Consider the following 17,815-nt stretch of genomic DNA (forward strand, 5'->3'; position numbering starts at 1 on the left):
TGTTTCAAGCGTGACGAGTCTCGCTATCACTAGCCCAGAAGCCTAGTGGTCACGTGACAAATACCTCAACACTAGTTATTAATTTGTTTGCTAATTTATTTTTACGAACCATACCATGACAATGATATTAAATACGATAAAGGAAAAAAAAAAAATACGATAAAGGAGATAATTTCTCACTTTCTTCAATATGTTAAAAAAAAAACCTCAGAATAATATCTATTAAGAAAAGATTAGCTTAAAACATTTTTTCAACGTTTATAAGATAGCATGCCAAAATTTGCTTAACTATAATCTCACTATTTTATAAAATTTAATTGCTATCAATTTAATTACTATGAAATTTAAGTTTATTTTTTGAGGATCTTTGACTTATATCTAAACATATTTAAACATAGATGCAATATTTTACATTATTTTTAAAATTAGATTGATATAGTAAGTCAATCAAATATATAAATTTATTTTTATTAAAAAAAATATTTAACTGATTTATGATGAACTTTCCTCTTGAAATAATTGTTGAGTTAAAAATTCAAGTTAATCCAATAATTAAGGTATGATCTAGTCATCAATCTATTATTATTATTTTTTTTTTAAATTCAACTAATATTATTTTAATTTTAATTATTTCTTTCATATAAATCTAGATTAACTTTTCTATCTTAGATTAACTTTATTACTTGTAACTCGGAACTACCTCCGTTCAGATTTAAAACTATGATATTTTGTAAACAACTTCAATAATATCATGTACATGGTGAAAGTGCAAAGCATCCAAAACCTTAAAGAAAGCGCAGAATCAAAATCGGGCAGCAAATTTTATTTCCCATAAAGATCCTTCCATAATCAGAAACAAACAAAAGAAACACGTTTTTCACCCGCCAATGAAGGCTAATACCGTCATTAAATTTTACCAAACCGCGCTCCTCCCATTTTTTATACTTTAAACAAAATACCAGGGCGCGAAAACATGACCAATCTCCCGCTCCTTCTCTGACCAACCCCCTCTCTCTCACTATCCAACCCCGCGCCTCTCTTACCTTTATTTCTCCGCCTCTCACTACCTCCTTCCCCCCCCCTCCCCTCCTTCTCCCTTACACAATGCACTTCGAAAACCAACCTCATATCCCCCCCGCCACTCCTGGCGGATCCACCGCCTCCTTCACCTCCTTGGATATCCCCCACCGTGTCAAAAAGAACAGAGGAAATTACAACTGTGGACGTTGCGGTCTCCCCAAAAAAGGCCACGTCTGTCATCTTCCTCCTACATCCACCACTACCACTACACCAACGCAAACTCCAACTGACTCTTCTGTTTCAGTCTCCACTTCCACTTCTCGTCCTCCGCCACGCCAGCAGTACTCAAATCTCCGCAGAGCGTTGTCATTTGATGATAGTGACTTACGGTGTGACTCGCCAGAGGTTGAAATCGATGAATCGGAGATGGATCTGTTTGTTTCGGGCTGCGGGAAGTTGCCGGTGAGCTGTATGTGGGAGATTTTGAGGAGGTTGCCGCCGGCGGGGTTATTGGCGGCAGGTAGTGTGTGTAAGGGATGGAGAGAGACAGCGAGGAGGTTGTGGAGGGCGGCGGAGGAGCTTAGACTTAGGGTTCCACCTAGGTCTCAGCCTGGGTTTGTTGGATCTGTGTTGCAGAAGTGTCCTGGACTTAGTAGACTTAACCTTAGATTGGAAAGGTTAGGGTCTGTTCCCGAGAGGAATATCTTTTTTCAGATCTAGGGTTTCATGAAGTGGATCGGTTGGGGATTATCGGCATTTTGGTTTTTATAACGAAAATTGATAATATTAACATGATCTAAACAAAACGCAATTAAGCTTTTCGAGGATTAAAAACAGTTAATTAAAATGTGGTTTGATTTATGAAGAGAAATGCTAAAATAACACAGATGTTTAATCTATAAAAAGCAATGAATTTTGATATCATGGTACTGTTTGATCTATATGCATCAATGCAGGAATAATCGCGGTCTGGCTGTTTAAGATTTTTAAGAGCCAAGCTTAAATGAGTGATTTTTGATTTCATCAGGCCAATTTTTTAACAAATTGAAGCTGCTTTGAGTAGTTAAATTGATCTTGTATGTTTGATTTTTTAATTGATTTTGTTTCCTTGGCTGTTGCAGTGATTTGGATTCGACTATGTTTGCTTGCATTGCGTTTTCTTGCCCTAATTTGGAGGCGGTGGAGATTTCTACATCTGAAACTGCAGTCAATAGGATAACTGGGTATGGTTTGTTCCTAGTCTAACTCGTTATTTTTCGATCTGTTGTATATGGTTCATTTTCTCTCTATCTGCAGAGTTTTTTTTTTGTATTGCTATTTAGTGATGGATATTGATAGTGAGCCAACTGGCAACTGGCAGAAAACCATCCTATGCCAACTATTTTGTTGTTATAATGCTTTGTGGCAGTGGTGGCAACAATGTAAAAGTGAAGCATTGAGTTATGGATTCAGGACTGATTTGTGATATTGATCCCAATTTTACTTGAAACGGGACAAGAGGTCCAATTTTGCATATGCTTTACATGGTCTTCCTGGTCATGGAATGTGACTACGCCTACTGTGTTTAAGAGTAGTGCATCAATTAAAATGATGTCTAGACAATCATAGGCTTATTAGGTTTTATTTTTAATAATCAGGCCTTCCTTCAACTTGTGAGGCAACATGCTCCCGGTAGACTTTTATTATTTGGGAGTATAATCAATATTTTTTTTTCTGTTTCAGTTCTTCAAATAAGATATTTTCTGCCTAGGGTCTGTGTTCATTTCTTGTTCCTCCTATTAAATGTTATGTGATTAAAGAGTGAGTGTATGCTATTTGAGAAATGGCTGATAATTGGGTCAAATTTCTGATTTTTCTATGCAGTGATGAATTGGGTCGTTTTGTTGCTGATAAACGTTGCCTTACAAGTCTTAAGATGGAAGGATGTTCTAATCTAGGGGGTTTTGTTCTCTGTTCATCGAGTCTCTCTACACTCTGGCTTTCAGATCTGTATTGCCTATCTAAGATGGTAATTATTTATTTCACTTGCTTCATCTCATTTGGTGTGACCAGTCTTCTAGTTTGAAGCTCTTTGTTGTTTATATGAGAGGAGGACATTCAAGGTTGGCCTTCTGTTGGTTCATGCTTCTATGTTGTTTGGAAGATATTTGCTGGCGTTTAACACAAGTCAATTTTTATTTATCTGCGGCTGTACTCTGTAGGTCTTTAACTGTCCCAATTTGAAGGAGATTTCCCTTGATTTTTCTCGCCAAGAAAATGACAGCACTGATATTATTGCCATGGTTGATGGTCTGGGAAGGAGTTGCCCTCGGCTGCAAAATGTACATGTTGCATCAGTTCGGCTTTCTCATGCTGCAGTGCTTGCTCTCACAGCTGCAAACTTAAGGTTTGTCAAACAATTCCATTATCAGCTTATATCCTTCAACTACAAAGTACCTTACCGCTATGTAATGCTCATTTGCTGAAATAGTTGTTTTAACACTATGAACTTCATAGGGGTTCTACTGGCATATTCTTTACATTTCTCTTATCTTATTGGACGACCTGCATATATCTAATATAAAATTTTGGGATGAAGCATATGTCTAATGTTTGGTTGCTCCATGATTTTAGGGGGCTGAGGATGCTTTCACTTGTTCTTGGAACTGAAATTACCGACGCATCTGTTGTTGCCATTTCGCAAAGCTATTCAAAATTAGAATTACTTGATCTGAGTGGGTATGTTTTGGAACAAGTGCCTATTACATTTGAAAAACTTGAAGTCTAAAATGGTGAATTAAATCAATCCTTTTTTTAGAACGAATTTTTTGATACTACAAGTTGATTTCAGGTCTAGCATCAGTGACAGTGGCATTGGAATGATATGCAATGTGTTTCCTGGAACACTTTCAAGGCTTCTTCTTGCGCTTTGTCCCAACATCACTTCAAGTAATCTACATTCAAACCTCACCTTCCAGAAGCAATCTAGAATCTATATTGCAACATGCTTTGGCCCTGCATAAAACTTTTGTTAATTGTCTTGCTTTTTAACTCCTCTCAGGTGGAATTCAATTTGCTACAGCTCAATTGCCTCTACTTGAACTCATGGACTGTGGAATGACAATTTGTGATCTGAGTTCTCAGTATCCAACTTCTGATGAAAGTGGTGATTTTGAGTTGCAGACGACATTTAAAAATAAATTACACCTTATATACCAAAAGGTCATCATTAAACATAGCCGGTTGAAAAAGCTCAGCCTATGGGGCTGTTCTGGCTTAGATGTAAGATTCTGTCAACTGACATGTAGTGCATGGTTGCATTGATTTTCCATCTCCTGCTGTTCTCAGAATGTGATTTAAATGCAGGCTCTATACTTAAACTGCCCGGAACTTATTGATCTGAATCTGAATTCCTGTAAAAACTTGCATCCAGGTATATTATTTTGCTCTCTTCAGGTGATAATTTGTTTGAGTTGTGCTAATTCTGCATTTTCTTGGCTAAAAATAGTTAATTGGTTATTGTACTTATTTCCCCAGAAAGAGTGCTCCTGCAGTGCCCCAGTTTAGAAAGTGTGCACGCATCAGGATGTCACAATTTACTGATTGAGGGTATTCAGAGCCAGGTGAATAGCCAACTCCATTCAAGTCTCTTTTTTTCCTTATCTTGCTGTACAAGGCTTGGTGGTTTTTTAATCTTTGAATAGGTGATTATGTACCAGCTGTTTATGTTATTTGATAGCATTGAATCTGGCTAACCAAGCTAGAAAACTCATGCAATGAACATGCTGGTTGCACCCGTAAATTGATTGTAGTCTATAGTTAACTGTACAATCTCTTCCATGCAAAAACTCTGATCTCCCCACCACAGGACTGGATTTCTTTTTTTCTTTTTATTGTTCATTTTAAATCTGGGAATATTTTGTTGATAGTCGCTCATTACTTGTACCAGAAAGCAGTTAACGTGCAACACAATAAACAAAACTTTAGAGATTCCTATTCTATATCATTGGCAGTCCCTTTTCCACTTCATCAAAAATAGTTTCAATTTCCTTTAAATAATTGCAAAAATCTGTTTGGGAATTGGGTCTGTAGTTCTTTCAGTACCATCATGGTCATGGCAAGACTGTCTAAAAGACATGCACGTCTACAATGGCATTTGTCTAATATTTGACGTAATGTTTTTCATCAGGGCTGAGTTTACTGCATTGATCATATTTAAAACTCATCCATATTAACTGCTTCCCATGTTTTGTTTTAATAAGCTTCTTATGTGTCAGTGTGCAATTGGAGTCAGTTGATTGTATGCCATTGAGACAGTTTGGTGTCTGTTTGGAACTTGAATTGAATCAGTTAAGATTCAATCATTGTGTTCTTACTCTTTCATACTTGTTGAACTTACCTGCAGGTCAGCAACAATTTTGCTGCCATGGAAAACCAATTCCCAAATAAACGTTTGGCTGATGGCTCAAAGAGGGTAAGGGTCCCGCAATTCCTGAGCCAGCAGGTAGGTTGACTACACCATGTTTTGTCAAGCTATATCATTCATTTGCCAAAGCAAACTAAAAATCATGCTATGTAGTATATCCGACGCTACCATAGTGTAATACAACCACTTAAAGCAGTATGCTTTTCATAGAATATTAAAAGTTGTATAAATTGTAACATTCTTTTGGTTTTCGAGAATATAATGTTTGGGCTAAACACTTACGCTGATGTTGCTTCTACCTTACAGCCATATGACGAGGATAAGAAGCGGAGAAGAATTGCGAGTCGTCCTTGTAATGTGCTTGTGGACTGAACAACATGCCCATCATACATGTTTCATACTGTACACATTGTGTAATCTATACGCATGTTGTAATCTCTCATTGTTATCTATTCCTTAGGCCAAATGCCTCGTGCAAGCAAATGTTTGCAGTGGTCCGGAATCATGGTTAGGGTTATCTGCCTTGTGCAATTGCCATTCCTTTGATATCAGTCAATTGTTTCAAACTAAACTAAATACCGGTGGTCTCTGATGACTTTACAGTTCTTTCAGCTATTAACCTTTGAATAAAGCTACTTGTTTCCATCGTACTTGTGCGAAAGTTGTTCTACTTTCTATTGTTCAAGTTAGCACCAACTGTTCGATGTTACTTGCTACTCGTCACAGAACTAACTTGTTTTTGTGTGAACAGAACAGTAAATTTAAACAGCTCGTTCACCTTCAGCGACGCTGCCCGTGTCAGCTCTATAGGTGAAAAAAACTTCACCTTGAAACTGGCAATTTATATCTAGCGGAGGTTTACAAGTCCAGTTGAGATTGCGTTTGCCGTTGACAATCTAAATCATTTGAGTGGTGGTCTATTTGACCGATGTAGAACTAGAAACTGTTCGGAGATTTTCAGTTGCAATCTCCATGGGCTCAGGTATGGCCCGGATCCTTTTAAGCCCGTGTGATCTAGGCTCTGTTCTTGATGTTCTGAGCTTTGGGCCAACTGTTTATTATTTGCCCCCTTTTTTTGAACCTCGACTACCAACTGTTTATCAGCTCCTTCTTTTGTCAGTGCGCGGAATGCTTTTATGGGCCGACCCCTATACCATTTTTTGTAGGTCATAGTGGGAGTGGTGTAGTCAGGTCAATTTTACTCTTTGAAAATAAATTACTTTTCTGTAGTTCTGTTAGGTCTTAAAAAAAAATGTGTTTTCTATATAATTTAATTTAGTTTTGCAATATAAGCTTATATGTGACCTCATTTTGCTATTGAAAGCATTTTGATTAAAATTAAATCTCCACCAACCACCTAAATATATTTAAAAGATGAATGAAAACTTCGAACGGTAAATCTCTTGAACAGTATAAAAGTAATGTAGGTGAAATCAGTGAGAAAATACTCTAATGAAATGCACATTTCAAATTAGTTTTCTAAATAATTTCAATACTCTGATCGAGTGATTGTATAAAAATAATAATTTAAATGGATATTTAGGGATAATATTACACTTATCCCTATAGCGAAACACACTCGTTTCCCCCTTCATTTCTGCATTTGAAGAGCAACTTGCGTTAAAAACTCGGATATTTCGCGATATGTTCATGTTAGCTCTCTGCATTGTGCGAAGCTATTGGGTAGCTCCAAGAATGATTTCTAAGAATTATTAAGAAATTAAAAATTGCCATTATTGATGGAACGGCGTGGATTCAGCAATATTGTCAGATCCGAGAGAGAGAGAGAGAGAGAGAGATCATGGAGCTGACTTCCAAGTCCAAATCATAGATGGAATCGACACAGGGAGGGACCAGAGTCATGAGTCCCATGACTGGCTAAAATGTACCGGCAAATTTTTATGTACAAGGGATACCCTTGCTTCCATCAATGCACGGTGGTCAAATCTGTTACTTGCTAGCTAGCTAGCTTTGAACAGGCAATCTCTTTCATATATTTACGCCTAAAACAATTAATAAATCAAGAAACTTATACAAATGGACATGAATGAATAAATGCTCCGTCGACAAGCACATGATCCTGTTCCCTTCCTACAACAACGTCCATATGGAACATTTCCATTACCCAGTCCTATTCCCATTCCTAACCCATAAGAATTATATATATAGCAATAAATATTACTTAATGTATTAATAATGAATACTATAATAAATGAAGGAATTTGAACACTAGATGACTACCCAGAAAACAAACAAGTACATGGTCGTAACATTAATAAGCAAATAATTAAAACAGAACAAGCAAGACACATGACCGAGTCTCTCGGAACACAACTAGAGTTATTATCGTTCCTGTCCATAATAATATAAATTACTGATAGAGTATCTCACAAAACACAATTAATTAATAATATTACAGAAACAGCTCCACGAGAACAACCTGCTCAATCCATCTACGCGTTTTATCATCTTTTTGGTTCCTGCGACCCACGAGATCAAAGGAGCAGGCTGTGGCTCTCACTACTTGTAGCTTCTGTTCTTGCACTTCTCCATGGCTCTTGGTGCTGAAAATGAGTTCAGGAAAAACAAAATTGGCATTGGGATGGATATTAACGAGAAGAAATCAGTATTAAATCGCTTTTTAAGAAAGATTTCTTGGCATGCATGGTTAACCGAAATGATGATTTACATTATATGACAAGTATTAATTAATAGTTGTTTTTCAATGAATACTATAAGCTAGCTACCAATATTTATAGTAAGAAATGTAAACTAACCAAGTCCAGTAGCCTCCGTTCCCTTCATTATTCGCAGCCTCTTGCATGATTCAACAAACATGCTGTGTTTAAGATAAAGTTAGCTCTTATATAGTTAATGGGAAGACGATAGGGTTTACTATATATAGTATTGTAATTAATAGTAAACTCTCTAAAAAAGAGTTCACAGTTTCTTTTCGTGAAGGTTGTATTGACTATATATAGAGAAGTCAATTAAGAACTTACTCCCATGGGACGTCACCGACGAGCATCCAATCACCGTCCTTGTCTTCATAAGTTGGAACATAATCAGTGCCATTGAGAAGATCTATGAGCTTGCTCTCATTGAGGAAATCTTTCAATCCATGGGATCCACAATTGCCTTCAATGCAAAATGGGATAAACCATATTGTTAAACCATAATCACGGGCTATTACATATGTAAAATATCAATACAGCCTCTATATATGTGAGAGGTGATGTAAATTTAATCGTACCTATAGTAAAGGAACTGAACATTTTCCCTAAGGCATCAGAAAGCTCCTGGTAGGTCTTGTACATCTTCAGGTCCACTTTACGGAGGTAAGGTGCCCCATCCATGCTAACCTTCACAAAGGTAGCATTGCCGCCAGGAACCTTCTCACACTCTTGATCAGTGCTGCTCTTTTGGACTGCTAACATGTTCTTTCGGAAAGATCGTACTGGAGGCCATCCCACAACCTGTGCCCTAAAATTTTATATTGGATGTACATACCATGAGTTTCAGTTATGTATACCTTAATTTATAATATCCAACTTCCAGTTAAAGGGTTTCGATAGAAAGATTTAAAGGGTTATCTCGGCTATGGAAAATGAAAAATGATGCACAAACAAGTCACTAAACCAAAAGATATTCGAGCAATCTCTGTGGTAATCAACTGGAGAAAAAAACGATAGAGTACCGCGGCTACTTTATCTTCCTCATCATGCAAGTGGGTCCATGAAATTCTATAGGCATTGACAATGGCTTTCATATTTTAGTGTACCGTTGTTTTCCAATCAAGATCTAATTACTAGCTCTCTCTCGTTTTTGGATTAAAATTAAAGTAGTATAAAATTCAAAATGAAAGCACCTGATTTTAGCAATGTTAAAAATGGCAAATTGCTTGAACTACTCCTATTAAAAATATGACTGTCCTTTTCTTTTTCGAAAATGAAAATGAGAGAATCCATATTCATAGTTTGGAAAGGTTAGCAATCTCATAATATTAATATTTCAGTGGGCACTTCTCCTTTAGCAAAAGTCAATTCAAGAACTCAGTGTATAATATATTTCAGTGAGCACTTCTCCTTTAGCCGTGCTCCATATATATAATACACAGGAAATAATTAATGCTAGTAATAATTAACCTCTTCCACTTGCAACAAATCTAAAGTTCTATATGTTAATTTGTGGGTATTTCAGAATCATCTAGCTCCTTTTTTTTTTTAGTTTTTTTTTTTAAGAAAAACATCAAGCTCTTTGATTATAGTTTTTCTCTATATTCACTGCATCCATGATACTCTTTTTTAGAAAATATTTACATGGTAATTTGTGGCTATGTCCACAATGAAACCTTGAAGGCAATTATTACTCTCGCTCTCTCGTATGTGAAATATGCTATCAAATCTAATCATGTACTACCTACAATCATGCACGAACATGAACGCGAAAAGGTTAAGAAAATGAAATAAATTAGATTACAAAAACTAAAAAAAAAAAACATGCAACCTACTTAGCTGGAGGCTTTGCTGGATCAGTGGCCAGAAGATTCTTCTCCCTTTGCAAACTGCTGGTCTTCTCATGATTTGGATCAGCACCGCTCTCCTTGGAAGAAAGTTTGAGCTTCAAGTCCACAGTCTCAGAGAATCCTCTCTTCCTCACCATCTCTCCTTCAGCCCCTCCACCATTCCCTGGCAACCCTAGCCTTAGCTCTGTCTCCTCAAACCCCATCTTTGTTCCCTTCTCCACTTCCATGATGAGAGTACTTTTTTGCCCGCTCTCTCTTAGTTTCCTCTCAGAAACTGATCACTCCCTTTTTCTCTCTCTAAAACCCACTCTCTCTGTTCTCTCTCTAAGCTTATAATTGGCACGCAGTTGTGTGTTAGCTTGGATTTGATTTTCTTGGATTAAGTGGTGGTACTGAAATGTATGAGAAAGTGAAAGGGTAAACTTTTTTGCAAGATGGTTGTAATGATATGGGGCTTGGGGGAAGACTTGTGGTGTTTGGGCTGGAGAGGTATTAATGTACGGCTTGGGGCATTTGTTTAATTGTCTTTGAGTCAGGGTTAATGGGAGATTGACACGTGGATACATGTCAGAACTGGCTTTTTAAACGTTTGCTGGCAGGTGACGACATGGTGATGTTCTAGCCTATGATTGTCTGTAGCCTGTTGGCTGATATTTGCCATTTTGACTGGGGAGTGGACCACCTAAATAATTCTACTGTGCTCTTCTGCTCTAGTCTACTCCAGAAAGCAATCAAGGATCGGTCCCGTTTGATTACGGGCACCGGTAGTGTTTTTATAAAAAATTTTAATTTTTTTTTGTTTTAATTTAATTTTTTTATAATTTTAAATTATTTTAATATAAAAATAAAAATATTATTTTAATATGTTTTTAAATAAAAAATATTTTAAAAATAATTGTTACCCAACACTCCAGCTACACGCCAATAGAGGTGAGGGAATAAAAATGTAATGAATGGGTCACTCGAATCCATTTTCTGGGGCTTAAACTTGATCTTTTATCTGCATAAAAATAGCATTTTCTTTGCATTTCTAGAAATTTCAAGCATGTTATTGTAATTTTGAATTTCAAAACTATCATAAACGTGGGATAAGAGCATTAAAAAAAGTAAAAAATATATATTAAAAATTGATTTAAGGGAAATCCAATTTCATGTGGAATATTCTAGATACATTATAAGAAGTTTACTTTTTGCCAAGTAAGCAAGAGGATGACTTCTAGTGGGATACAAATTTTTATCTTTTCTGCCGTGTCTGCTTTTTTTTTTTAAAAAAAAAAAACAATTCACGGTTAATTACCTAGCTGTACTTTTTTCAAAACTTAGATTTACCAAGTAAGCAAGAGGATGACTTCTAGTGCTCCTTTCCTTTCTGCTGTCCCATGTGATGTCACCCATTATTTTTGAAGAATTCGCATACGGTTGCTCACTACACCAACATTTTTCCGGCCTCATCCTCTACTTGATCATGGAATTATTCCTACTAACTATAATTGATGCAGCTCATGGTGCCAGTCAGATATAATTAAAATAAAATCAGATACCAAACACCAGATTGGTTCTTCGGTTTGAGCTTGTTAATGCTTTAGATAAGGCACTCATGGTCCCTGATTGATGTTGCAATCAGGAAACATTCCCACAATAATGGCAAGCTAAGAGAACTTATCAAAATTGATGATGTGAAAATTTAATTATTTGAAGGTGGTCCTCTGACTTGTATCAACAGTGCCTTCGATCGAGATCCAATCCATGTTCTATGGCAAAGAACACCCCACTGTATAATTATGAACACTCGAGATATCCTATCTAAATTTGCCGACATAATGAAGATGTTAAATTCTCGAAAGTGATCGATTTGATTTCTTTCATACTTTCCTTTTCTTCCTTTTTTTGGTTCTATGTTTCGCCTAAGAAATTGGCATTAGAGATCCAATCACCAAGTCCAATTTAATTTTTCTTTCCCGCATATGAGCATCAAAAAACTGAAAACCGACACTAGTAAAATACACCATGCATGTATACACAGCATGCAATCTACTATATATATATACATGAATGAAAGCTTTAACACTATAAACAGCAGTTCCTACTGTATTTCTAGAGTATATATGTAATTAGTTTGTGTACATAGGTTTTTGAGTTTTCACATCACTGACCTTAATAAATTTCATGTCGCTAGCGAGGTGCAAAAACAAAAGGATGTGCAATTATTTGAGATGCAGTGGTCCCTCGAATGCATGTTCATATCGTTACTTGTATGAAAGCAGAGATTGTCTGGCCGTGCGATCGATGTTGGTCTAAAATTGCATGCACTCATGCAGGCTACGTTCATGATCACTAGCAAAAAGCCGAAGATGGACGAGCAACAATAAGACATCGCCCTTACTTCCAAGAACGTGTCAAGCAGTGAATTTGGTAAATCTAATTAATAGTAGCAGAAAAATGGTCTCGAGCCAGGAGCAAGAAATAAAAAGTAAGCTAAGAAAGGATCAAAGGAAGAAGAAATAGTAATAAAAAACGAGCTTGGGTGGTTGAGGGAATTTAGAAGGGTGGACCCTAATGTGTAAAGAAAAGCATGCATGTGCATAGATGCATTGGACTGAGCCATGTGAACTTGTTTGGCTCATGGGGCTCGTGTCGCCCAAGTGTCAAACCCTATCCCATGTGCGCCGCTGCAGGGCATCCCACTTACCACTTATTTATACTATAGCTATTTATCGAGTTGCTAATTAATTAACTCCTCTAAGTTTCTCAACGGAGATGCAAACATTGGATCATATTTTAATTAGAACTGCCTTTGAGATTAACATCTTCAATGAAGATCTATGGTTTCTATAGGGCTGAGATTGCTTGTGTTATATCTTGACACTTGTTTTCCCTACAAAGAATCATATAGAAGGTATAAGTTTCAGCAATCATCAATCACCAAATGGTCTGTGGTCATAATAATTATAACCCTTCTGCCGCATGTTCAGTTTTTTTTGCTCCCCCTCTTTCTTCGAGCTAGGGAGACTGAATAATGATTCGATGATTATTGATCAGATAAATTGTTAGTTGTTAGGTTATGATCCGTGGGCGGTGGTTACGTAAGAGACTAAAAAAGTATGGGTCAAATGGAACAAGCTTATATGTGAAAGATCATAAGCACAGAATTGCAGAGCGCAAAATAAAATATTAAGACTGATATGCCTGGTGGATTCTTGGTGCTCTGAACCTTCTATGCTGAAAAATTGATCTTGGATTCATGATCTCTTGAACCTAAACCTCACTTCGAGAGCGGATCCAAAGCGCGAGTCCTGCTACATATGTGCTAACTGGAATTGTTTCGTCAAAGCGTTGGTGAATCTATATGGGAATATTAGCCTATGCCCTTCCCTTGATATCCCTAAGGCAGCATAGGTTATTGTGATGGTAGAATTTCTTCAAGCTTAATTACGACCTTGTAATGAAACGATTAAATACAGTGGTGAATTGTTGCACCCTTTTGGATTGACACGCCTCGCTGCATGCATTCGAAAATTTATTATGGAAATCTTAAGTTTTAGGGAAGGATCGTACTCATGTCATGTCCTCAAAATCGGGGAAGTTATGGTTCTTGGTGCCACGGCCATTTGGCTACAAGGGCTAGTTGAGGCCGTCCGGACTCCAGGGAGTATAAATAAAAAAATGCAGCCATTTCGAACAATCTTTAACTCGCTTTTTTTTAAAGGGGAGATATGGGAAAATCCCATCTACTGGTAGGTTTTTTTTTGCCATGTTTTCTAATTTATCACACTTGCAACTTTCCATTACAAGCCTTTTCATGTGAAAACGAGCTCCCCGCATCTCTTAGTAGTAAGCTTCAGCTTGAATTTGCTTTTATCTGTTTGATGGTGTAGATTTAAAATAAAAAATAAAATCATGGCCACATATTGTTTGGGCCATGACCCAAAAGGCAACACTCGTGAGGTTTGAGTCCCGGCCGAAACGACCACACCCTAACCCCTGCGGCAGGTTGTCCAATATACATACACCTAAATATTTTTTCGAGCTTCGAGAAGCTAGAAAGAGGTGTAGTCGTGCACAAAAATAAATTACGCTTTACTAGTAGATTTTCCACAAATACACACTTTTATGTATGATTGACACCATGTTCTAGACACAACAATTAATAATAAACATTAATATTTTTACCATCAATTATAATATAATTTTCCATGATGAGCTAGCATGTCTAGGTTTATAAATAATTTGGATTACCAGGTAAATAAAAAGATTTATAATTTTTTAGATCTACTATTTTTTCAAATCAATAATTTGGATTACCAGGTGTAGTCTTGCTCCATGATTACAACCACCAGAAAGCTGAATTTTGATATGAAATTTTTTCACGACCTACGAACAACATGTAATGCAAACAAAGAATCAATTACACATATGATTCAAAATTAAGAAACTATAATATTGCTAGAACCAAGGTTTAACTTCCCAGCTTAATTCCTGTGCACGTACACGCATGAACACGTCGTATTATAAATTCGCCTTCGATGATCAGAACAAATGCTGACGGTCAGTAGAGACATGTAAGTGTGCATCCTTATCAACTTATGTGTGATATTTACTTGGAATCTTAATTCTACATTGTAATTCATATCTTATACAAATTCCTTTAGAAGTGGCCAGGAGATTTTGCGTCCGTACTTGTGGCCAGCAATTCCATTTGTTGTGGGCATATATGTATTGGCTTTGGATCGATTCCGAGTGGCTCAATGAGTGCAGAAAAATTATTGATGGTAAGGAATGATTAATGGTGATTAAGGCACGTAGATAGATACCAAACATGAGTCATCTGGGCCTCGTGATGCCGGATATCATGTCTCCCTTTTTTATATCAATACGGACCAGACCTCGTTAAATCCTGTGAAAGAGGCCGAGACACCGCCTATACGGCACTTGTCAGTGTGAGATGTGGGCCTCTGTCCGCCTCAATATTGGACTATTTTTACTCGCCCGCAATGGGGTCCAGAGTTGAGCGATCTCAGCCTCACGTGTGGTCCGAGAACACGAGATGGCTATTTCTTCACCCCCCCCGAAGAAAAAAATATATGAATTACGTGTTTCAATCTTGGTGAATTGTCAGTCTAAAAAATTAAAATGAAAGGCGGTTCTTTCTTTTCCTTTCCTATAATATAGGAAAAAAAATACAGAAATACGTGCGAAATTGTGATTATTTTCTATGTTGGAATACTTGAGAGGTTTTGATCGCTGAACAGGATTAATAAAGATAAAACTTGTATCTATTTATGATCCTGATCTGCATAATTTCACTTATATATATATTAATAATTTTTTTAAAAAAATGTAGCTTTGATTTTTTTCATTCTGTTTGTTTTTTGCAGCTGAGATTGTTTAAAAAATATATTTTATTATAAAAAAAATATTAAATTGATGTTTCTAAATGGTTTTTGATAATTTTATTGTGTTGATTTTAAAAATAAAAATTTATATAAAATATTATTTTAATATATTAAAAAAACACTTAAAAAAATATATACCACCACACTAAACACACCTATTACAAGAACCACCAACCAATAGGTTGATGCAAATTCCAATGCCGGGTGCATTATAGTCATGTTGTTATCTGCAATATACTCGCTTTTATTCATATAATTTTCAAAAAATATCTGAAGTGTATATTCACGCAATGAATATTGTAGTTAGCAGCTGTTGTTTTTTTTAAATATTTTTTATTTAGAAATAAATTAAAATAATATTTTTTATTTTCTAAAATTTATTTTTAATATTAACACATTAAAAAAATTTAAAAATTAATTTTATTTTTTTTAAAAAAAATTACAGCACAAAAAAACAAACAGTACCTTGGATTTTTAGACTGTGGATCCCTCTCCGAGGCATGCCATATGGGCATCTTGAGTGCCATGATGAGCGGGCGTGCGAGCTAGTTGGACCCATACATGGGAAACAAGAAGGAGAGAAAGGGGGCTTTTGCCTTTCCTTTTTATGGGCCTTAATTTCTTCTACCCCTGATAGTCCAAAATCCAAAACATTTTGCTACCACGTGCGGCTCAAGGCCTCCGTTTCATTATCACACGTGTCTCGTCGATTTGACATCCTTTATAGTTTATATTATTTGCCCATTTATTGCAGGAAAATAAACTCTTGTGTTATGTGGTGGAGGGTATTTCTTAAAAATATTTTTGAATTTAAAATATATTAAAATAATTTTTTTATTTTAATATCAATACATTAAAAATCCATTTACAAATATTAAAAAATATTCTTAATATATTTTTAAATAAAAAATATTTTTGAAGCCTTGCCAGCACACACTAAATCAATGCCGTGATCTGTTCTTGGTTTTGAAAAAGGTGGTAGGCCCTTTTTGCGTCTGGCATGGTTCATACAATGGATGATTAATTGGCCTTCAAAATGATTGTCAACCGTTTCTCTTAAAAGATTGCTTTTTGTCGACATGGTTTTTCGCTACTTGTTTTTGCCGTTGATAAATGTGTTTTATAAAAAAATATTTTTTTTTATTTTAAATTAAATTTTTATTAAGTATTTTTAGATTATTTTGATGTGTTAATATTAAAAATAAATTTAAAAAAATAAAAAAATATATTATTTTAATATATTTTAAAACAAAAATATTTTAAAAATAATCATGTTAGGTATATCACAAGAACTCCAGAGATAAATTTGAGATCATTTGGAAACGCGGTTGAAACCGTGTTTCCTCAAAATTTAATTTTTTTAATTTTTTTTTATATTTTCAAATTATTTTGATGTGTTAATTTTAAAAATAAATTTTAAAAAAATAAAAAAAATATAATTTTAATATATTTTTAAACAAAAAATATTTTAAATCATAACATTTTAAATCATAACCGTTACCACAATCACGAAAAGAAAATTAATTGAAAGATGTGCTTTTAGTTTTACAATATATATATATTAAGCAATCAAACTTCTATATAGCTTTATCTCTAAGCTTTAACAAAAATTGATCTTCTACATAGGCTCATAGCATTGTATGCGTGTGGCTATGTGCTAGCACCGGCAGCTGCCAGCTACTTTTTACTTGAAAGCCAGAATGAAGCTAGCTGCTTCATATCCCAAGCTATTTCTCAAATTGGAAGGTCTGCTCAAAATTAAAGATAAAAAGGGGCTAATTAATTAACTTTTTGAGGCAAATACAGACTAGAAAAGGATTTTCTCTCAATTTTTAATTCTACTTTACATAAGAAAATACTTGAGCTGTAACAGACAATTATACAAATACCCAGCCAGTATAGATTTGTATTATATAAACAGATTTTTAACGCAGTTAATTTGAAAATTACTAAATTGAAGATTTTTGGATGCTTAGAATTCTTCCTCTCTCTTCGAACCAGGGAATTTATTCCAATCTTATTAAAAGCAATTGGTCCTGCAGCATGTTCCATCCCTGCCAGATGCTTCATCTTCCCTTTCTTTGAGCTTGCCTGACAGAGAAAGATTAGACACAGCATCGCTGAGTAAGCACCACGAATCCTTTATGCGTACATGCACATGATTGATTTCATTTTTTTTGACAATATCCGAACCAAGTTGGCTCATGTTTCTGTACCGTTTTAGGAAAATGCCAAGCACTTTCATCGGCAGGAATCTCATCGCCAGAAGAAAAGATCAAGCCAGTCACTTTTCCTGGAAAGAGTTTCACTCCTCCAACACAACCAAGTTCATTTTCGACTGGGAGAGGGAGCATTTTAATCGAACTTTTCTATGAATAAATGGTCCATGGAAAGAGCAAATATGATTTGGTAGTGAATCACGACCCCAGGCAGCAAAGCAGTCGACTTTATCGGAAGGTTGATGATTTGGTT

At 35.7% G+C, this 17,815-nt stretch overlaps 2 protein-coding genes across 2 annotated transcripts; one reads left to right on the forward strand and one right to left on the reverse strand.

The window, feature by feature from the left end:
- Positions 1 to 1,001: 1,001 nt before the first annotated feature.
- Positions 1,002 to 6,075, forward strand: LOC7472000 (F-box/LRR-repeat protein 17). Its single transcript, XM_002300767.4, has 11 exons — positions 1,002 to 1,697; positions 2,142 to 2,243; positions 2,884 to 3,028; positions 3,222 to 3,406; positions 3,634 to 3,738; positions 3,851 to 3,948; positions 4,061 to 4,281; positions 4,366 to 4,432; positions 4,537 to 4,622; positions 5,405 to 5,503; positions 5,732 to 6,075. Exons 1-11 carry the CDS (start codon positions 1,105 to 1,107, stop codon positions 5,795 to 5,797), a joined length of 1,767 nt encoding a protein of 588 aa, XP_002300803.2. The 5' UTR covers positions 1,002 to 1,104; the 3' UTR covers positions 5,798 to 6,075.
- Positions 6,076 to 7,663: 1,588 nt separating this feature from the next.
- On the reverse strand, positions 7,664 to 10,438 carry LOC7480000 (auxin-induced protein AUX28). The gene is made up of 5 exons (XM_002302039.4): positions 9,936 to 10,438; positions 8,679 to 8,908; positions 8,428 to 8,563; positions 8,203 to 8,264; positions 7,664 to 7,989 (listed from the first exon to the last, which is right to left on the reverse strand). The coding sequence occupies exons 1-5, from the start codon at positions 10,175 to 10,177 to the stop codon at positions 7,946 to 7,948; spliced, it is 714 nt and encodes a 237-aa protein (XP_002302075.1). The 5' UTR covers positions 10,178 to 10,438; the 3' UTR covers positions 7,664 to 7,945.
- Positions 10,439 to 17,815: the final 7,377 nt, after the last annotated feature.

Source organism: Populus trichocarpa, chromosome 2 (assembly GCF_000002775.5).
Source record: "Populus trichocarpa isolate Nisqually-1 chromosome 2, P.trichocarpa_v4.1, whole genome shotgun sequence".
NCBI lineage: Eukaryota > Viridiplantae > Streptophyta > Magnoliopsida > Malpighiales > Salicaceae > Populus > Populus trichocarpa.